The sequence below is a fragment of the Acartia tonsa genome, chromosome 9 (genome assembly GCF_053477335.1).
Source record: "Acartia tonsa isolate MP-2025a chromosome 9, ASM5347733v1, whole genome shotgun sequence".
Taxonomy (NCBI): Eukaryota; Metazoa; Arthropoda; class Copepoda; order Calanoida; family Acartiidae; genus Acartia; species Acartia tonsa.
The window spans coordinates 27,840,066-27,863,569 of NC_137268.1; the positions used below are offsets into that span (position 1 = coordinate 27,840,066).

Below are 23,504 nucleotides of genomic sequence, written 5' to 3' on the forward strand. Positions count from 1 at the left end.
GCGTGGGAAATCAAAGGTAGGCGACTGGTTTGTGGTTTTTTTTGATAAGTGTGAGGAATAGAGATGTTCTTAAATGTCATCTACCTGATATTGTGGACTTACCCTGTTTCATTAAATTGCTCTCTCAATCACAGATAATACGAAAAGAAAATTCAGATATTCTTTTTTCTTTTAGAGAATATTTACCCTAGGAATTATTTTCGTTAATTTATGTGGTAATTAAAAAAATAATTTTTAAAAAAAGTTAAAATTAACAGTCAATTTAATATCTTGATTGACAAAAATTTTATTAAGTTAATGTGTGTTATCATGTAAAAAAGTTAGATATAACTATCTTATAGTCTATGTAGTAGATAAACATACCTATATGTGTGATATTTAATTTTCATTTTAACATTTACGACGTTTTAACTCTTTGTGTTTTTATGTGTGTAGTTGAGAACCCCTATTTAAAAAAATTTGAACAAGGTGAAAGTGGGCTATTTTTTTGTGTTAAATGTGTTCATGTTAGTGTAGGTAATAAATGTATTAGTATAGATGTATAATCCAGACATCTACCTGACCCAAGTTGTGCCTGCTAGCAAATTTCTTTCCGTTTTTTGTGTGTCCCTGGCTGTGTTTATATATTTCCGACGCTATTAGCTGATTTTAAAGAACCAATAAAAATCGGATATGGTCCCCTCCCTGTGGGTAGAGTTACATGTAGCTCATGTATTTTACTTTAGTGGATAGGTTATAAAGGCTACAGGATAGACCGTAAGGGGTTAGGTTAACTACCGCCCTTTATTTTCAATACAATATAGTTATACCTTTTTATAAGAAAGGGGTAGGGAGGGGGGGGGGGGTTCCGGTTGTGGTTTCTGCGCTAGCTAAAGTTTTCATAAACATAGAATTTCAGAAATGAATCAATCATTAAGTAAAATGGTCATTTTACTCTGGCCCGCTTTGCTTTTACTTTCAATGTCAGGTATGATTATTCACTAAAACAAATGTTAATAGAATTAGTATCTTGTTATAAATGGTGTTGCCAGACGAAGATAGTGGTACCAAATAATCTTATTATATTTAGTGTTACCAGACTAAGATAATGGTACCGAATAATCTTCTTATATTAATTGTTGCCAGACTAAGATAGTGGTACCAAATAATCTTGTTATTTATAGTGTTGCTAGACTAAGATAGTGGTACTAAATATTCTTGTTATATTTAGTGTTGCTAGACTAAGATAGTGGTACCAATTAATCTTGTTATTTTTAGTGTTGCCAGACTAAGATAGTGGTACTAAATAATCTTGTTATATTTAGTGTTGCCAGACTAAGATAGTAGTACTAAATATTCTTGTTATATTTAGTGTTGCCAGACTAAGATAGTGGTACTAAATTTTTTTGTTATTTTTAGTGTTGCCAGACTAAGATAGTTGTACTAAATATTCTTGTTATATTTAGTGTTGCCAGACTAAGATAGTGGTACTAAATATTTTTGTTATATTTAGTGTTGCCAGACTAAGATAGTGGTACTAAATATTCTTGTTGTATTTATTGTTGCCAGACTAAGATTTTAGTTTTTACTGACTACGATAGTGGTACCAAATAATCTTGTTATATTTAGTTTTGCCAGACTAAGTTAGTGATACCAATTGATATTGTTATATTTAGTGTTGCCAGACTAAGATAGTGTTACCAAATAATATTGTTACATTTAGAGTTGCCACACTAAGATAAAGGTATGAATAACGTGATATATTTAGTACTGCCAGACTTGGAAAGTTGTACCAAATAATCTTGTTATATAATTAGTGTTGCCAGCCTACGGGGGTGGCGCCAAGTGCTTCAGATGTGGATATAAGGAAATGGAGGGACAGGAGCCATCCCAAATTGATGAAAACCTTCCACTGTGTATGGATAAACCTAGCTTTGAGGTACATTTTAATATTCAAAAGCTTAATAAATAATCATCGCGGTAGGGAACATTTGGCTTTTATGGCTTAAATAAACACGCATTTGTTGCTCTATACTATTGGAACTATTATCAGATCTTTATTTGCTACAAACTATATTGTTTAGAGTCAAAAGAAAGTATGTGACAAAGAAGATGATTGCTGTGCCATTGTTCATATTCAAGCAATGCAGTAAGTAAACAAATTTTTCCTTTAAAAATTTACTTCTGGATTTCTTTTATGAACCCTAATCCTAAAAATCCGAAAAAAGCATTTTCACAAAGTTGGAAAATGGCATGAATCCATATAGATTTAGATTTATTCCAAAAAGAATTATGTCAACAAGGAGTAAAAGATTTAAGATTATTTAGCATGATTATATTAAAAATATTTTAATTCTGTTATTTAGAGATGACAATACAATGTCAACTGCAACCTTTCATGGGTGTGCTGATGAAATTGAAGCTCTTTCTGATTCTCCTGATTGTGCTAATGGTGAGATTTCTGTTAAAGATATATTTTTTTAAAAAGCAATACATTTTAGATGCATCTATTTAAAAAAAATAAGCTCTTATGATTTTATGACTTCTTATACCTGATACATTGTCTAAGAAGAATATGGTCAATATATAACTATACAATAGTGATCATTACTTTAATTAGATCACCATTTTGGCTGAAACTACATCAATTCTTTTATCCATTTTCATTTCCTTTCTTTGCTTGATTAAAAAACATCATTATTTATAACTAATTATTTAAAAAAAGAACACATCTTAAACTTTTTAAATATTTTAGCTGGACCTAATATTGATCTGAGTAAGTGTGTAAAGAAAGACCAGAATGAAGGAGATAATATTGAAGAAGATACAGAAATTTGTCTTTGTAATGATGAACTGTGTAACTCATATAATTTCCCAACTGAAGGTAAGTTAATTTTTGTCTTTCAAATCCTAATACAATGTCAAATAAGAATTTAATCTTTGTACAGATAAAAATGAGTGTGAATTAATTTAAAAGAATTTAAAAGATTAATCTAAAAATTAAGGCAAGATGATTTCCCTAGATAAGTGTAGCTAAGTATCAGAATACAATTTAATGTGAAATGAGGCCATTATTAATTTACAATTATGAGAAGAAAAAAACAATATGAAAAAAATTCTGTTCCTTGGTCCAATCTTAGGACCTAAAATGCTACCAAAGTTATAATGAATTCCATTTTCTGTAATTTCAAAACCATAATACATATTACTTTTATTATCATGCTTAAATCTGCCTAGAACCTGGATCCTCCACTACCCCACCAGATGGAATCTCCTGTTACATGTGTGGATACCTGATAATGGACAATGGACAACCTCAGCAAATCAGTGATGACATTCCTCTTTGCAGCGAAGGAGTAAGTTATATTTCCCCATCTCCTCAAAACATATTAATATCCGGTGTATTAGAACCAGTATTCAGCCATACTGAAAAATTATGTCTTGTATCGTATTATAATCAGTTTTATTCGAATATAGCCCATGACTTCGGCATCTCAGGGCTAAAAAATGGTTTTAATCTTACATTTGTACATTTTTATATCTCGGGAAAGCTGTTTATGATATGATGCACCAAATAGCTATTATGAATATAATTTAATGAACTTTTTTTTGTATTATTGTTGGCATTGCCTGTTAAAAACTGAAAATTGAAAAACTGACATTGCACATTCTAGGGTGGACAATTGAAGACATGTGTAAAGGGTGATTGCTGTGCTGCTGTTGAAGTCAACTACTCTGGGTAAATATATTTACTTTTTGGTTTAGAGTTTTCAAAAGGAAAACTTCTTGAAGATCATGCTTTTTGACTGTCTGTTTGTCTGAATGAAATCTTTAGCACTTCTTTCACTATTAGCTTAATTTACAAACACAGGTATCTGACAATTTTCCACTAATATTAAAATAAAAAGCATAATGAATACCAGTTTAGTTATGGGCCTTCAGCCACTCAGGTCTAATGAAGCTGTTTTTAATCTTATAATTTTAAATTTAAGATCCACTAAAAGCAGTGAATAACTAATATAAATTTATCTTTATCTTTCTATAAATTAATATTACCGTCCAGTAGAAGTTCTTGATTTCAATAATTTATTTCATATTCACTACTTCTGGATTTGCCAACTTTGATTTCAAATATTTCACTATTATTCAATATCTTGTTAATTGTAGTCCTGCTGGTGAAGGTGGGAAGAATGTTTCCTATTTTGAGATGTACCATGGTTGCAAAAATGATCTTCACATTCACAGCCAAGATCTTGATGCTGATTGTGCTACAGGTAAAAATAAAATAAGGTTAGGTTAATTAAGTTCCAGTAGATTTTTACTGGTTTTTTTTTTACAACACAAATTTGGTTACTTTAGCTAAAAATAGATGATCTAAGTTAAGACCTGCAGGGATGAACCTTACAATATTTTATTGGTAGTTTGATAAAAATTGCTTTATCTTATTTTGCTAAGTTTCATAGACTTTTTACAAAACTTTTATGACAAATATTTGGCAACAACAATGTAATATTTGTTTAGCTGGAGATCAAATTGAGCAAGACAAGTGTATCAACAAACCTGTTAATGAAGATGGCATTGACATTGATATGAATGTCTGCGTTTGTAAAGGTAATATAAACTCTTCTTTTTCTCAAGTTGTCTATCTTTTACACAACTAGTTTGCCAAGCTTAATCACTAACTAAAGGTCCAAGGGGGGTTTAGGGTCTTTTTAGAATTAAGGGTCAAACTAATTCTTAGGCTGGGTTGAAAAAATCACTTACAAGAGGCTCTAATATATTGCCTTATGAAACTAAAAACTATTATAATCGAATTGATCAGGAGTAAAATATTTCCAGTATGGCTTCAAAACATTTTAATATCCATTTGAATAGAACCTGTTCTAAGCCATATGAAAAAAATCATGTATCGTATTATATTATATCCAGTTTTGTACATATATAAAAATGTACATTATAATATTAAAACCAGTTTGTTGTTCAGCATCTTAAAGCTAACAAAACTCTTTTAAATATTACAATAAAATCTCAAAAGTTGTTCATAATACGATGCAATAAATATCTATTATTGGCTTACTTCTCAGGAGATGCCTGTAACCAGTGGAATTTCCCAACAGGTGGACCAACAAATCCACCAACTGATAATATTGAATGCTTTGCTTGTGGATATAAGGTACCTAGTGCATGTTCTTATTGTTTGTCTGCTTATACTTTTCTTGTTCTATATTATACTATTTGGTTTGCCCTTACTACCTATATTAAAGAAAACTTTTACAATAATGCACCATGAACATTTATTTAAGGGGTTATTCTTTTTCAAAGTGGGACTTTGCCCCAAAGTGTGGTGGGTGTTACCATCCTCCATATTTGTTTTTGTTTACACTCAACACTGGAGACTCTCTAAAAAAAATTTGTGGAGACCCCTTAAGAAAACAGTTTAAAGCAACTGGAACTGTATGTATATTCCCTGAGAAACAAAAACTTGCAGTTACCAAGATCTTAAACTCCAAACAAAGATTTCGGTTTCTTTTAAGATTTATTACTTTTATTATAGATTTACTAGTTGTTTTGCCCCTAGCCTCTGAAGAAAGGTCGGGAATGTCAGTAAAATAGCCTAAAACCATATAAAAAACATCCCTGAAAAGTACAACCCTACGGACCAGCTATTTTCGAGATCTTTAGCGTCAGACAAAAAAGCCTTACTAGTCTATATTGTGAGATACAGAATTTATGACTTCTTATCTATTAAAAATATCTAAAAAGGATAAAATCTTTTATTTGTTGTGTAGAGAGTTGGAGATGGACCACCAGAAAAGCTGGACAACAACCCTTTTTGTATGGATGAAGCTCAACCTGGGGTAAGAAGTTTTGTTCATTACCTACTGAACATATGGATTTATTATCATGTACCCCTTACCCTCCTACTGGATCTGACCAATAAGTGATGTCAATGTTAGCAACCTAAATTGACGAAAATTTTTTCTCTGTCATAATATTTAAATATATTCTATATCCATTACTGAACACAATATTACTTTCAATATAATCAGATTTTCCCATAATTTCTTGTTTTACCCTAAACTTTTCTTAGGCTCATGTAGTAAAATGTAAGAAGGCAGATGATTGTTGTGTTGAAATCCATATCAATTACAAAGAGTAAGTTTTTTTTACCTTTATGCCTTTATTAAAACACAAATGGTACTCTATAACTATTTGTATCTGTCTGTCCTTTTAGCAAATTAACAATGGAAACTATTAACCAAAAGATACATTTACATTTAACATTTTTAGTACAATCATCCAAAATTAATAGCTAAGCCTCTAATCTGAAAATTGTCAGTGTAGTTCTTTCCACAAGGGACGTCTTAACTTTTTATTTAGAGGGGGGGGGGTTAAAATAAATGGTTTCAGAGATTTGAGAGGGGTAATCAAATATATTTTTAAATATTTTAAAATTAGGGGATTGAAAGTTTTGCTACCATGGATTTATGATCCTAGTTTTTATACCTTTTACATGTGAGGCTTTTCTATAATTGGGATTGTTACGTCCGTACATCTGTAAAGGATAGCTCTTATAATTAATTTGTGCATTTTAGACCTCTTCAATTGATTTGAAACGTTGGATAATATGATTCCTGTAAGATATTAACCCTCCAAATTATTTTATATTTTTTCTTTCTTTTTAAAATCAAATAAAAATGGAGGGGGGGGGGGGGATCAACCAAGTAGCCGGAAGTTATAGAAATTTTTATTATTTTCATGAAGAAATGATCAGAATATTGAAGAGGTATGGCACTCATGTAAGGAAGAAGTTGGAATTATTGGATTTGAAACAGATGTTATGTGTGGAAATGGTAAGAATTTAAAAAATTTCATTATACTCATGTATTAAATACCATTGAAGAGAAAGATCTCTTTATTTAAATAAAAACTTGACCCTAACATCATTCATGTTTGCAATATCTTGGTCTGAATAAAAAAATTATTGCACACAAAATCCTCCAATAAAGATTTTTTTTGTATGTAATAAGAAACTTAATCTATTCCGTATATAAAAGTGATAGGATGTCCGTGAGTTTGTATGTCTATCTGTATTCTTATACCAGACAAAGGACTGAATTGTAGCTTCTCATAGGTCCTGGGAAGGTTTAAAGCTATTTTTGGGTAGGGTACTCGAACACTCCAAAGAGAAAACGCCCCGAGAAAAAAATTACACCAGTAATTAAATTTTTTTTAAAAACCAAAATTGAACGTGCGGGTGGGTCGACTTCTCCTCTCCCCCTTGAGAGGCGTATAGCTGCACGTATATATTTATATTTCAGCTATTAAAATAAAACACTGGAGGGGGAAGGGGTTAAATAATTGTTCCATTCCGAGGAACCTATACCGTCTTTTACTTGGTTCTTTGAAAATCAACCAATAGCGTCGGAAATATTAACACAGCCAAGTTGCAAGAGCAGGAAGCAATTAGCTAGCAGATGTAAAAGGTCCAAAACAGTGGGATCCAGGTAGTTGTCTAATAATACATCTACAGTGTGTTTTTTTTTATGAGAACTTTTTTGAAAGCAATTTTACCCCACTTACAGTTATCAGAATTTAATGATTAATGGCTTATTTTCTTTGTTTTTTATAACCATTTATAGAATATCAAAAAAATATTTCAGTTTTTATTTAAAAAGTGCAGTAAAATCAAAAATTCAAAACCTAGGTGTCAACATCTAAAAATGGCTTTAGCGCATTTTTCTCATACTCAAATCTTCTAACCCTTTGCAAGAATGGCTGCAAAACGCTTCAAAGTTGAGATATAGAGTTAAAAATTGATACAGATACTATTGGGGACATGTACTAAAACATATCAAAGTTTGAAGGCCATATCTCAACCAGGGAGGGAGTACTGGCCCCCCAAAGTTGACTACTGAAAATCCAATTTTTTTTCTTGCAAAGGGTAGAAGATTTGAGCTTAAGAAAAATGCGCTAAAAACATTTTTAGATGTTGACACCTAAGTTTTGAATTTTTTATTTTACTTTACTGTTTTAATAAAAAATGAAATATTTTTTTGATGTTCTATAAATGGTTATAAAAAACGAAAAAAATAAACCATTAAATTCAGATAACTATAAGTGGGGTAAAATTGCTTTCAAAAAAGTTCTCATAAAAAAAACACACTGTATATACATTTATTTATTTAAGCACCTGATGACATAGACCCTGAGGCCTGTGCCAGTGGTCATACTGGTGGTGGACATCAGGATGAACAAGTACAAGTCTGTGCATGCAAAAGTAAGTAGAACCCGCGACTGTGGCTCAACACGTAGTACATCCGCTTGTCGTCGCGTCGGGGAGGTGATAGGTTCGAATCTCTGCCTGTCACCGCGTCATAACTAAAGACGTTTAAAATTATATTCTGCTGCTATGTCAGGTGCACGACATAAATATGTAGAGTAGGGGGAATGCCTTGGCAAAAAAACCGGCCCAACTAATTCACTCGCATAGTTAGGACTTTTCAGACAAAGGTCGTGCAGTCAAAGTGTAGATAGTCTGTTGGATGCTATTTAACCTATTATCCTTAGAGTATCGCATTCCATTACATGCGGATTATGCTCAGGATTCGCTAGATGATCACATAAAATCAAAGGAGAATTCCGCCCTTAGGAGGTAATCACATTACCAATTCTAGAATAAAACCTGCATATTGATACTTTGAACAATAGATGTGCCCCTATAAAAAAACACTCAATAATACATCTTTATTTCTTCAAGTCTTTAGCATCTTTAGTATGAAGCGGTTAATTTCAGACTTAGACATCTTTAATGACAAAGCTTTGATAAGCTAATGGACATTAAAGGACATTAAGGATAGGGTGTGGATAAAAAAACCTTTAAAACCCCCTTTTTTAACCCCTCAAAATAAAACGCTTCAACGTCCCTGACATTCATCCCAATTTTAACCACCAAATCCCCAGTTTTGTAGATTTTAATTATTGGTGGATATTTTTTTTCAGCAACCACCTGTAACAGTTATGCTCCAAGAAGTACTCAAAATCCTAGCTCCTCAGGTAATATATTATATTTCCAGTTATTTTATATCTTTGTATTGTATTGAAGCTTTTTATAGTGCCCTTAAAAAATAACGTCCATTAAAATGTATAACTGCCTGCCATTCAGGGATCTAAAGGGATTAGACAATAACCGATAATTTCATGTACAACCCCTATGACGATACACAAAATCACCCTTCTTAAGTTTACAATTAGTGGTTACAACGTTTAAACTTTCAACCTAGTAAACCAACTAATCAAGATCTGATATAGTCCCCAAAGTTGTTTAAAGAACTAAGTATTTCTCATTTTTTATAGATTAAAATTACTTGTTGAAAAGTTTGGACACGACTTTTTTTGATTTAATTATTAGAAATTAAATAGTTTTTAAGCCAACGAATAAGATAACGGCCCAACGGGGTACAAAACTTTGAGGACTGTACTAGTGTAATTTACAGTCCAATGTCCACTCACTTCAAGGTCTCAGTGGACTATAAGTATACATTTCTACACTAATAATCGATATATTATTACTTGGTTGTTGCACCAGAATTTCATGTACTCTAATAAAATGATACTAGCAGCTGGCTAAAATACTATAGTCCCAATTCACTACCCCATCCCATCCCCTCTTACTGAATGAACGTACTGACCAATAAACAAGGCCTATGTAAGCAACCTGAATTTTACACTGTCAATATATCCACGTATATTCTATATCCATTACAATAATCCTTGTTATTTCAGAGGGTCCCCACAAGACCTGTTACAACTGTGGCTACATGCAAGTGGATGGTGGTGACGCCCAACCCCTCCCTGATGAGAATCAAGAATATTTCTGTGGGGATACTGTGGCCCCAGATGTAAGTTTGTTTATGTCAATTCCTTTCTTGGGTGTTTTGCTCAAAGTGCGTTGTGAAGCAAAACCCACTGAACCTATTGAGTTCTTCATTTCAGGGAAGCTTGATGTAGGTTGGTTTTGTGCTATTGTAATTTTTCTATTTGAGTCTTTATAGCCAGGTCTTAGGCCATTATGTATATAAATCCCTAAATCTGATGTACCAATATTTTTCAGAGTATGACTACTGACTGTATTGGAGCCATTGATGATTGTTGTGCCATTGTTTCTGAATTTTCTATCAAGTAAGAGTCAGGGATCTAAATGGATAAGACAATGGCCGATGAATCAATGTACTTTCCCAAAGACAATACACAAAATTACTCTTCCTGTAGAATACAATTTTTGGTTGAAACGTTTGGATAATCAACTTAATGAACCAACCAATCAAAACATACTAGAAGTCTCCAAAGTTGTTGAGCTAACCAATAAGAGGAGTAAGAGTACCCCCGCATTTTATAAATAAAATGAAAATAATGGCCGGTAGTTTTTTTAACCTCTTTTTAATCTTATGATACACAGACAGATATACAGCCACTGACTTGCTTGATAAATGAGGATGGCTAAATCCATAAGTAGCGAAGCACAACAATTCTTGGATTTACAAACAGACATAGTGAAGTATACAGCAAACTTTCAGTTGCCAAAAAACAGAGAGGAATACAAATAAAGAAATAAGGACATGATGATTAGAGATAGAAGAATTATAGAAAATTACGCTACCAACATATAAAAACTATTTTTAATGTATGACCGACGGACCAACAGAAAAGTTAGTTGTTTATTGTTATCCCCTCTAAATTTACCATATCATTGGAGGAATCTTTATTCAAACAATGGAGGAATAATCCTAGTATAAGACACACCCTAATTGTATGAGCGTCTCTACACAAAATTGATAAAGAATGAAAAATGGTGAGTAATGAAATGCAGAAAAGTTTGTACATGTTTGTTTATAAATATTGATAACAAAATATGTATCCTTTGTCTAAATACAAACCTTTAAATAAACAAGGATGGCAACATTCTTAAAAGTGAAGCTTAACATAACAGACGGTCAAATCAACATGTGGACATTGGACATACGGACGTTTTGATATTATAAAGTTGCTACGCTCTTTAGATTGGACGCATTTACAGGGTTGCCATTGTTGTAAAATTGTATTTTATCTAGGTATGACGAGGCGAGTGGTAAAAATACAACAGTGAAAGCTGTGAGACACGGCTGTTATAATGAATTAGCCATTCATGAACATCACCATATTGAATGCACAGAAGGTGACCATACATTTTGATAATTTGTTCTGTATGCAAGTACGTCCAAGCTTTCCCGCCCCCCCCCCCCTTCCCCAAGGCAGCATTTGTTTTGAATTTTTTATTTTATTTGTAACTTTTATTATTTCTTAACAAATTATGATATAAGGCGACTTTTTTTCAAAATATTTTCAATGCCAGGGCTCGGCAACCGCGTGTAAGCCTCATAAAAATCAACTTTATAATTTTAAAAGTCTAAAGTTGATCCATATATTGCAATCTTTCTTTTGCAAAAAAAACCAAGAATTTTAGATAAACTTTTATTTCAGCTACTGATCAAATTGAAGGAGAATGTAAGGTAAGATATATTTCCATCAAGGCTTCTAAACCGACTAATAACCGCTGGATTAGAACCGATTCTCAGCCATACTGAAAAATCATATATAACATCGTATTTTAGACAATTTTTCACTAAATTAAAGTAAGAATCATAAAATTAATGCAAGTTTTGTGGAACCGGCCAAAACTGGTTTTAATCTTACAGATCCATTAACAGTGCAGTGGCGTAAAAAACCTTAACTAGCTTTTAAAAAACTTTTTTGAGATTAAGTTAAATTGCTCTGTTCAAATTATTATTATTTAATATTAAATTTAGGTTTTTGACCAAGTAGAGCAGCATGAAAACGTGTTCAAAGAAGAAATCTGTTTGTGCAAGAAAGACTTGTAAGTATCTTTAGAGTAAAACAATAGATGGGGAAGGGGTTAAAAAACAGTATGTCCCCACCCCGAGGACCCTGTTCCGACTTTCAATTGGGTCTTTGAAAATCAAACAATAGCGTAGGGAATATTAACACAGCCAAGTTGCTACAAAAGAGCAGAAAGCAATTTGCTAGCAGACGAAAAGGTCCCTAACAGGGGGATTTAGGTAGTTGGGTGGTTATACATCTACATAAAAATAGATTTATTGTATCTATTACAAAATAGTACAAGTAACATTATAAAAAAAATCACGCAACCTTTACAAAAGCTTGGTGTTTGTGTCTTCTGCCAGGGATCTGAAGGGATATGACAATGGCTGTTAAATTTAAGTACATCCCTAATGATGATACACAAAATTACACCTTCTGTGGATTTAAATTCGTGGTTGAAACGTTTGGACACTAACTTTATAAACCTTCCAATCAAAATTTGATTAAAGTCCCCAAAGTTGTTAAGTCAACCAATGAGAAATCGCTATTATATAACTTTAGGGACCAGTATTATTAACAGCCCGTTGTCCCTTCTCTTTGGTCTTCTGCTTGTATTATACTGCACTGTAAAAAGGATTGTCCAGAAGAAAAACTAAACAAAAATGCGGAAGGCAAATTTTGAAAATGGCTGCGATCGCGATGATGTCAATTTAAAGTTCGCTTAAAATTAAACAGATATCAATAGCTTCAGTTTAAATTTTTAAGATTAATTTTTTTCTTGTGGACAGTCTATAGAAAAGTATAAATTCTCTATAATTAAGGTCTGTAGGACGTACATCCAATTGTAAATGTTTGTCTATAACAAAGGATGTATTATTACTTGGGTCTTACACCAGATTGATTATCATGTACTTTAATAAAATGAAACGTGTAGCTGGCTAAAATAACGATCCCTTCCATCCACCCTAATACCCCATCCGCTCCACTCCTTCTTGATTAACGAACTGACCAATGAAATGAATGATGTCATAGTTAGCAAACTAAAATGACGACATTATTAAAACTATAATGCCCTAGCAAAATGGGGGGATAGATGTCACTGCATTTGGCTTACCTATTCTATTGACGTCAGGAAATACCCTATACCCCATCTCTTTTCTAGAGGGCTTCTTTTCCCCTTCCATTTCTTTTTTGTCTCTCTACTATGACGTCAATGAAATAGGTAGGGCAAAAGCAGTGACATATATTCTCATTTTCCTAGGGCTACAATCTTTTATTTTAGCTGCAACAACCGAGTACCATCAACAACAGTGAAACCTGACCCAACCACAACTCCTGGCGGGGCTAACAACTTTAAATCAGTGGCTGCACTAGTGGCTATTCTTTTAGCTGTCTCTATTTTCCATTAAAATATGTTATTTATCGCATCGTTTTGTTGACAGTTTTCCGCGGATATAAAAATGTACAAAACTGGTTTTAATTTTTTAAATTGTACATTTTTATATTTGTAGATAACTGGATATAATCTGATACGATACGTGATTTTTCAGTATAGCTGAGAACCGGTTCTAACCCAGTGGTTATTAATCTGTATCGAAGCTATACTGGAAAATGTGTTAATGTAGTTATTTTACTGTTTATGTACTTTTGTCGTATTTTACAAGTTTGGACTTTTGCGGGTCCAAAGTTTGCTGGAATAAAAAAATCTGCTATTTTTTCTTTAATCTTACTACTAATACTAGTCTTAGCTTAATAAGAAGCTGGAATAAAGATCTGCTCTTTTATTTTCATAGATTTTTATGATTTTATTTTTATTGTAGATTTTTAAGTGATTATTAAGAGAAATTAATAAATACTTTTGGGTTATAAAACCAGAAACACTGCCATTTATGTCATAAAATATTTGAGGAAAAAAACAACTGTCATTTTACAATTTTCACATTATTTTAGTTGTCATTTGTCAATGATTTTGAAGGATTTGTAGGAATTATGCTCTTTTAAATGTTTTCTTTTAATTAGTTTAGGATGAATTTTCATGATATACTTTCAGTGCCATATATTCAACATTACTATTTTTGCTTGTTGTTAATTTTCAATTTCATTTCATTTGTTACCAGGGAGGGAGGAGACATTGGGCTGTTTATTACACTAGTCCCCAAAGTTTTATAATGGTTTTCTTATTCGTTTAAGGTCCTTTATTAAATTTTAATTTATTTGTTAGTTCAAGTTGAGTGTCCAAACATTCCATCCACTAATTGTAATATACAGAAGGGTTAATTTTGTTCATAATCAATGATGATATACCACAATTTACCTCCATTTTCTTTTCCCTTTAGATCTCTGATTTGTTAAGTCTTTTTTGTTGTAAATACTTTTTTATTAGTTTATTGATTTATAAGTTTATAATAACATTTAAAATGTGTACAAATCAATTTTTAACGAATTTTTATTATTTTTAAAAAAATATTGTAGAATCTTCAGAAATGAAGAAAAAAGCTCGTATCTGTGATATCATAATTTCTTTTAACAATTCTTTGTTATCTTTAATGATAATTTATATAATTTTTAAAAGGTAAACATGATTTTAACACTTGAAAAGGGTTCTAATAATATTTTAACATACAATATTTGATTATACTTTATAATATATTCATTTAAATCATTTCTATTAGAACCACTAAATTTTACTAAATTAATTTAAGTAATCATATAATTTAAATGGCCCACCTTTTCTCTAATTTTATTGAAATATGCACTAATATTTAGAAATTTTAAAAATTAACACTATAATATGTATTTATAGCATTGTATACGGCTTTCCGCGAACATTTAAATAAAAAGATCAAAACCAGTTTTGTTGGGCTAACAAAACTGGTTTTAATTTTATGATTTTTTCATTTCTTTATTCGTGAAAAGTTATCTATCATACGATGTTGTAAATTATTTTTCAGTAAGGCTATGAACCGGTTCTAATCCAGAGGATATTAATAAGTTTTGAAGCCATACTTTCTAAAAAAAATTAACTATGATAAAAAATTACCTTTAAGTATACAATGTAAATAGAACTTCTAGCTCTTATCATAACGAATTCATTTAATTTTTCTGATTTAATTTCATACATATGTAAATACAAATAAACTATTAAAATGTATGATGTTTATGTTTATTCATACTAAATATTCACAGTTGAGAGGTTAATTATATATTACTCTCCTTAATATTATAAATATTGCATTTGATTTTTTTATGAACATTTTTAGATTCTATTACCATATAAATTCCGACTTCTACAAAAATTTAATGGTCTAAATCTAATTGTTCTGCAAAATTGTAATGGTTAATTTTTATTTTAAAAATAGTATTTTGTTGAAAAATTAAATTTTCCAAGCCTTTTTATTTGTGGGAGGGGGGGGGGTGCCTACAGGGGTAATCTTTATATCATAGTGGCAAGGACGTCGAAGCTTTTTTAATTTGGCTGGGGGGGGGGGGTAATCACCCTCTACCGCCCCCTTGTACGTCCCTTACCAAAACATTAAAATTTTCAAGGGAAAAAATTTGTAGAAATATTTTTATTGTTAAGAGAGGAGATATATTTCAAACTCCCAACTTATTTTTATGTTTGTAAAAATAATAAACCTTGATTTTTAACCACAATTTTGTTTAATTTGTGTTTTCATTAATCTATAAATGGATCGTTTTTGACAAGGAAAAATAGATAATAGTTATTTATCGCATTAGTATCGCATATCAAAATGATAAATTATAAGATTAAAACAAGTTTTGTTATCCCTGAGGGGCCGAAGACCCTGGCTAACAAGCTGATTTTGATCTTATATTTTATTATTTGCGAAAATTATCTGCATTACAATTCTATACATGATTTTTCAGTATGGCTGAGAGCCGGTTCTAATCCGCTCAAAGAATCCTTTGAAAAAAGACAAAATTATTTTCTTGACATATCGGAGTTTAAGTCAGATAATTAAAACAATTGATTTATAATTACTTGGATGTTGTATCAGATTTTCATGTACTCTAATAAAGTGATACTCCCAGATGGCTAAAATAATCCTTATATTAAAGTAACAGGATGTCTGTGTGTCTGTGTATCTGTGTGTCTGTACCGAAGGATCTTGCTAACCGCTGAACCGATCGGGTTCTCCTTAACAGGGTAGCTTCTCATAGGTCCCGGGAAGGTTTATAACTATTGTTTTGGGGGGTGGGACACCCCCAACCCCCCCAAAAAATGAAAACCCCCCCCCAAAAAAAAAATTTTTTTTTTACTTTTCCTTTAAAAATTTAAAATAAGAAATTGGGTTATTAAATTTGACTCTCTCCTCCTCAAGTGCCCCTAGAGGCCTCTAGGGGGCGTAGCCGCTAGTTATATATAATTCATTAAAAAGGATAATGATAAATCACGAAACCTAACCTAAAGTAAGTATTTATTTCATTGAAGCATAACTGACGGACCAATGGACCAAGTAAATTACGTTTGCTTATTAGTACAAAGAATCTTACAAAATGTTTTAGCTTTCCAGCTTAAATAGCAGCCGAGAAAATAAGAGATTTGCACATTGACGGACAGACAAACTGAATTAATGAGTTGCTACTCTGATAAAAATAACTTAGGCAAGAAATTAAATAGATGATTGATATTTTCTTCTTAATACTTTGAATCAGGCAAAAAGTCTGTTTAACCAAATTATTTGACTTGCAATTCATACATACATCATACATTTTACACTGTGGGTTAAAATTGGCCATTTGTTCATTAATAATTATCATTAAAAAGTAACTGGATGTTTTTATTGAAATATCTCGCCAACAACTGAACCAATAGGTTTCTACTTTACAGGTTAGCTTCTCATAAGTCCCGGGACGATTTATAACTATTTTGAGAGGGTGTAACCCCCCCCCCCCAAAAAAAAACAACAAAAAAAATTAGGGAGAGATTGCAATTTTTCTTTTTGACACTAAAACTAGTGGGGGGGGGGGGCGTAGAGGCATCTAGGGGCGTAAACGCTATTGATAACAAAATAGGACTACAATGATCTCTGAAAGCCAGCCAAAAAAGTTTAATTAACAACCTGCAAATTAAGAAAAGTGCCTGTGTATTTGGGTGAAAATTTTGAGCTTGGAGAAAACATCAGACACCTACAGCCCAAAAGGGACAATGGGCTGTTTATTAGAGTAGTCCTCAAAGTTTTATTATTCGTTTTCGTTGGCTTAACTTAGTTTATTTTAGTGAATTTTTATTGGTTGTTTCATTTAGGTGAGTTTTCAAACGTTTTCAACCAATAGTTTTAATTTACAGAAGGGGTAATTTTGTGTATCATTATTGGGAATGTACATTTATTTATCGATCATGGTCTTATCCCTTTAGATTCCTGGCTGCAGCCGCAACCTTTCGCCACAGTCACCAACAGCTGCAGCTACAACCTTATAATTATCCGCAGACGACCCAAGTTTAAAGGAAATGGTTATTTTTTGAACACAGTAATAGTGTCTGACTGATTATGACGTAACAAAAAAAATAGCCAATGAGAGGCCATTATTGACCAATGGTAAAATTTATAGTGGCCTCTCATTGGCTAATTTTTTTTGTTACGTCATAATCAGTCAGACACTTTTACTGTGTTCTTATTTTTTTAATAACTTGAAGATAAAAAACGTAAAATTAAAGGAAATTATTTTTTCAAATACTATTCTATTCAGACAACTGGTTGTGTAATGTATGTTATTCGTGATTTGATCAATCATATAATAAAGAAACTCCTAGAGTGCTACCACAAATGACTTTTGTAGATTTTATTTAAAACAAAAATCTCTAGGGTCCAGGAATATATATTTAAATAAAATCGAATTATAGGTTAAAAACGTAATTTTTACAGACTACTAAGCAATGTGTTGTTTCCAAAAACTCTTATAAAAATGGTATATTATTAAATATTACTTGGATATATTGACTAGGGAAAATTTGCGTCAATTTAGGTTCCTAATATGTACCTAATTGGTCAGTTCGTTCATCCAGTAAGAGGGTAGGGGAATGATCTAAAGGAGGTGGATGGGCAGTATCGTTTTTTTTTTGCCAGCTGGATATATCACTTTAATCAAGGGGGTTAGAATGGGGTCATTGGACTGTAAATTAAACTTGTCCATAAAGTTTTATATTTATTCGTTTGTTCAAAAACTTAGTTTAGATTAGTGTTTTCCAAACTATTATCCTGCCAAACTTTTAAAACTATAATTTAATGTACATAAGGGGTTATTTTGCTTATCACCATTGGTGATGTATCGTCTTATTTCTTCAGATCCTTTGTGTTTAAGTTTAAAATTACAAATAGATACAATTTTGAATAATCTACTACGATTAACTCTAATATGTAAATACCACACTTGAAATTTCATGCATCAATACTTATACTTAGGAATAATGTGAAACAAAAACTTAACTCCACATATTTCAAACATTTATTGTGGTTAGATTTTTACAAATATATGTCAATTATTTTGATAATTATCAGGGATAAAGGCCTTTTTTCCGTACGAGATTTTAAAGCAGCTTATAAAACAATCACGACATACAATACAAATGACCAATGTTAGGCCAGTATACATTTTACCTTTGGTCAATTACAATGCATACTGGTCTATTATTGGTCATTTGTATTGTATGACGTCATTTTTTATTAGGTACTATAAGCTGCTTCGATTTAAAAAAAATTCACTTCTTCCAAGAAAAAGGTAACCTTCTAGCATATTATTTATTTAAGCCATCCCTATGATATTATGTGACAGAATTTACATTTTTTAAAAACAAAAATACGTTTTTAATTGCCCACAAAAATTTGCAATGGTCGGTAGCTGCACGGCTGCGAATGAATGTAAGATTGCAGCTTCAATTTTTGATTTATTAGCATCCATATTTGGGCATACTTTTATAATTCGTGCTTAAAAAGGTGCAAAATACTACCAATAAATCAAATAACCTAAAAGTTTTTAATCTTGGATCTAAAGGGATATGACAATGGCCGATAAATTAATGTATTGATGACAATCAGTGGTTGAAACCTTTGGATACTCAACCTAATGAACCAATCAAAATAAAAGTCCTCAATGTTGTTCAGCTAACGAATAAGAAATCTTTTTTTTGGAAATTTTATGGGATAGTGTTAAAACAGCCCATTGTCCCCTTCCTTCCTGGTTTGTAATGATTTGTCAACCCATAAATTATCATGACCTTAGAAAAATGTATAAATGATGTATAATTTCACATGTGTGCATAATTAACCTTTTACATGTAAGAGGTAAAATCCCATTATTTGAAAGTGTGTTGTGTGGGAGGTAAATTGAGGGGTTTCAAAGTTTGAGTGAACAACCCTATGAAATCTAAAAAGCATAATGAATTTTAAAAGCGAAGCTTTTCTATAATTAGGGTCTGTATGTCCGTACGTCACAGTTAACTTTTGTTTTGTCGATTTCAAACTTGGCATAATGATTACTGTAATAGTTAGGTGCGTTTTAGAAAGCTTCACTCTATATATGAAAAAAGCAGTTTCTCACATTTTATGATAAAAAAGGTATAGGAACAAAAAATATGTTTTTTCTTGAAGTAAACACAATAATTGGCATAAAATCTATCATCCTAAATGTAAAAATCAGATATAGAATCCTGTTTAGAGTCAATATAGTGCAAAAAGTAACCAAGACATTTTTGCAAAGTATGAAAATCTAAAGAAAATAGTTCTTTATGCTTTTGATATATTATACATATCAGATAAATGTATATAAAATTAGTGATCAAAAACTATAAAACATTTTATAAGTTTTTTTAACGCTGTCATTGATTAAATTGCACTTTTAGGTTTAAGAATTACCAAAGTAGTGCATAAAAACTCTTTTTATGAAGTAATTAAACATAATAAATGCCAAAAAACCAATTACAAAATGGTCTACTGCATTATAAAAAACGCCTAATTGTTGATTTGAATTTATTTTGTTTATTAAATTAATAACAAGAGTTTTTATGTGCTACTTTGGTAATGAGTAAACCTAAAAGTGCATTTTAATCAATGATAGGGTTGAAAAAAGTTATAACTTGTTTATCTAATTATAATTTATATTATAGTTTTTGATCACTAATTTTATATACATTTATCTGATTTTGTGTATATCAAAATCAAAAAGAACTATTTTCTTTAGATTTTCATACTTTGCAAAAATGTCTTGGTTACTTTTTGCAGTATATTTGCTCTAAAAAGGATTCTATATCTGATTTTCACATTTAGGATGATAGATATTATGCCAATTATTTTGTGACTTAAAAAAAACCATTTTTTTTGTTTATATACCTTTTTAATCATGAAATGTGAGAAACAGCTTTTTTCATATATAAGGCGAAAAAAGTAACACTGAGAAAAATTTTATTGTCTTAAGTATGTTCTAAACTTATAGATAAACAACTTTCAAAAAAAAGATTTTTTTATAAATCTGTCATTTAAAGCATGAAATTAATTGATTCATTAAGTTGAGTGTCCAAACGCTTGAACCACTAATTGTAATCCATAGAAAGGATAATTTTGTGTATCATCATTGGTAATGTATAAAATTTATCGGCCATTGTCGTGGTTAGACATAATAGAAAATATCTAAATAGAGAACTCTCCTAATATATAAAAAATCATAATAAAGAAAACAGATACGTTTAACAGATTTATTTTCAGTAAAAAGAAATCAGGAACAAAATATATTTGTCTATACAAACAAGATTTACTAATTAGAGAAAAAAGAGAATAATGTAAAAAATGAATATTTGTTATTGCACTGTTTGAAGAAAAAATCTATGAACAAATTGGTCTAAATTTTGAAAATATACTTGGATCACAGTAAAATAAATTGGGCTATGGACTATCCTATAATTGCAAAAAATCAGTCAGTATTTTGTAAAATAAAATTATATCTTTGAACTTATTCTATTAAAATTGGCAGTCTATGGCATCAGCATTTTTTATATTTTGATTTATTTACATTTCATATTTACACTTAGATTAAAAAATTAGCATTTAATCAAAAGTAATAATAAAATGCTAATGTTTTATTTCTAATTTGACACAAAAAATCAAGGAAAATTTAGAATCCTCTAAGGAGGTTGATCTTCTTGTCAAGGAGATCTCTGACAAGACTGAGCTTGGAGGCCTTGATTCTGAAAGCAGGTCTGAGCACAGAGACAGCCAGGTTCTTCTTGGCAATTATCAGTTGACGCTTCAGTTGGAAGATGGGTCTAAAAAATCAAATAAAAATGTTTTAAATATATCTTTTTTATATCTATCTATTAGCAGTTAGTTTATTTACAAAATGTACCTCGCCTCTAGCCTTTGGGTTCTAGATTGTGGTTTTCCAAAAAAAGTATAGAAGAATAACTATTTTTATGTATCTATCTATCTATCTATCTATCTATCTATCTATCTATCTATCTATCTATCTATCTATCTATCTATCTATCTATCTATCTATCTATCTATCTATCTATCTATCTATCTATCTATTTATCTATCTATCTATCTATCTATCTATCTATCTATCTATCTATCTTTCTATCTATCTATCTATCTATCTATCTATCTATCTATCTATCTAGCTATCTATCTATCTATCTATCTATCTATCTATCTATCTATCTATCTATCTATCTATCTATCTATCTATCTATCTATCTATCTATCTATCTATCTATCTATCTATCTATCTATCTATCTATCTATCTATCTATCTATCTATCTATCTATCTATCTATCTATCTATCTATCTTTCTATCTATCTTTCTATCTATCTTTCTATCTATCTTTCTATCTATCTATCTATCTATCTATCTGTCTAACTATCTTTCTATCTATCTATCTATCTATCTATCTATCTATCTATCTATCTATCTATCTATCTATCTATCTATCTATCTATCTATCTATCTATCTATCTATCTATCTATCTATCTATCTATCTATCTATCTATCTATCTATCTATCTTTCTATCTATCTTTCTATCTATCTTTCTATCTATCTTTCTATCTATCTATCTATCTATCTATCTATCTAACTATCTTTCTATCTATCTATCTATCTATCTATCTATCTATCTATCTATCTATCTATCTATCTATCTATCTATCTATCTATCTATCTATCTATCTATCTATCTATCCAGTATTACCTAGCAATGCTAGCCTTGATGCCAATGATGGGCTTGATGATGCCAGCCTTGATGTCAACGATGGGCTGAACAATTCCCTTGCCCAGGGCAACGCTCGCATTAATCAGGTTAGCCTTGGCCGCAATTTTATTCTTCACTAGTGTTCCTAAAATCAAAATAAAAAGTTTACAATAACAAGAACAGTTGCACGCATAACTAAGTTGTAGAGTAGCTGTGCTAAAAAAGCATGGACTTAAAAATCTACCAAGAATATTATTATACATACATACTAAAATTACACTGCATAATATTGTCATAAATATGGCAAAATAATGATTTTTTCGAAGATGATTAAAGTCCCTCCACAGATTATGACGTCATTCGATAAAATAACCAATGAGACGCCAGCATAAATTTTACAATTGGTCAGTTACAGTGTATACTGGCCTCTCATTGACTTTTCTATCGTATGACGTCATAATCTGTGACGGGACTTTAGTCATCTTCATTTGTTCATATTACAACAATAAGGTTTTTAAAAGCGAAGCTTTTCTATAATTAGGGTCGGTCCGTACGTCCGTCCGTACGTCCGTCCGAGATAGATAGCTTTTATTCGTTAATTTAGGCATGTTAGAATTGTCCTATCGATTTCAAACTTTGCATGATGATTCCTGTAGTAGTTAGGTACGATTTAGAAAGCGTAGCAACTCTATAATCATTACCAGAATGTCCGTATGTCCATTTTAAACATGTTGATTTTTCTACTTTTTTAACAACAAATTTTTATGTGATCTAATTATCCGTTTGAACTGATTTTTGGTATATTGATTCCTGGGACAACAAAGAACAATAGTATAAGCAAAGCAACTCTATAATCAAGTCCTAAAAATGTAAGTATGTCCAAAACATTATCCTGTATCAAGCAGTTTTTCAACAAATTTACTTACAATTTTGATTAGACTCTTTCGATACTTTTATATTCTGATTATTCAGTTCAGACACTAGACAAGTGTTAATGTCCGTTTGTCCTACCGTTTCAGTGCTTCGCTTTTATGGATGTTGTCATCCTTGTTAATAGTACATTATATGAAAATTTGCTGCAATTTATTTTGGAAAAACCACACTCCAAACAAAAGGAAAGGAAAAACAAACATCCTAATTGAAAAATTACAATTTGTGTGTGTATTTGTATATGAATGCAAAAATGTGCAAAATATTCGCACATTGCAATTTCCTTTATGTTGCAATAATAATCAACAATTTCTGGTGAACAGGAGTGAAGGGATGACTCGTGAAGCTAAAAAACAATTGATATCAGCTGTATTAGAAACGTTTCTGAAAAATCATGTATAGCATCGTATTACAGACATTTTATATGATTATTAAAAAAATATCATAAAATATATACAATTTTGTTAGCCCGCGCCTTCGGCCCTCGGGGCTAACAACACTGGTTTTAATC

The 23,504-nt window shown here is 31.1% G+C and overlaps 2 protein-coding genes across 2 annotated transcripts in view; one reads left to right on the forward strand and one right to left on the reverse strand.

Annotated features, from left to right (window-relative positions):
- The first annotated feature begins 881 nt into the window (after positions 1–881).
- Positions 882–15,510, forward strand: LOC145328672 (uncharacterized). The gene is made up of 21 exons (XM_080172457.1): positions 882–967; positions 1,797–1,918; positions 2,064–2,128; positions 2,346–2,431; positions 2,735–2,863; positions 3,217–3,335; positions 3,654–3,718; positions 4,147–4,253; positions 4,501–4,590; positions 5,064–5,152; positions 5,769–5,837; positions 6,071–6,135; positions 6,745–6,833; positions 8,171–8,260; positions 8,983–9,036; positions 9,766–9,881; positions 10,094–10,161; positions 11,091–11,194; positions 11,500–11,528; positions 11,826–11,893; positions 13,142–15,510. Exons 1-21 carry the CDS (start codon positions 901–903, stop codon positions 13,266–13,268), a joined length of 1,818 nt encoding a protein of 605 aa, XP_080028583.1. The 5' UTR covers positions 882–900; the 3' UTR covers positions 13,269–15,510.
- Positions 15,511–20,555: 5,045 nt separating this feature from the next.
- The window catches only part of LOC145328679 (uncharacterized), a 44,150-nt gene continuing 41,201 nt past the window's right edge, over positions 20,556–23,504 (reverse strand). Inside the window, exons 4-5 of the mRNA XM_080172465.1 lie at positions 22,064–22,208; positions 20,556–21,136 (exon numbers count right to left, since the gene is read on the reverse strand). Of these exons, the coding sequence (XP_080028591.1) occupies positions 20,986–21,136; positions 22,064–22,208 (296 nt within the window). The 3' untranslated portion in view covers positions 20,556–20,985. The remainder of the gene's footprint in view (positions 21,137–22,063; positions 22,209–23,504) is intronic.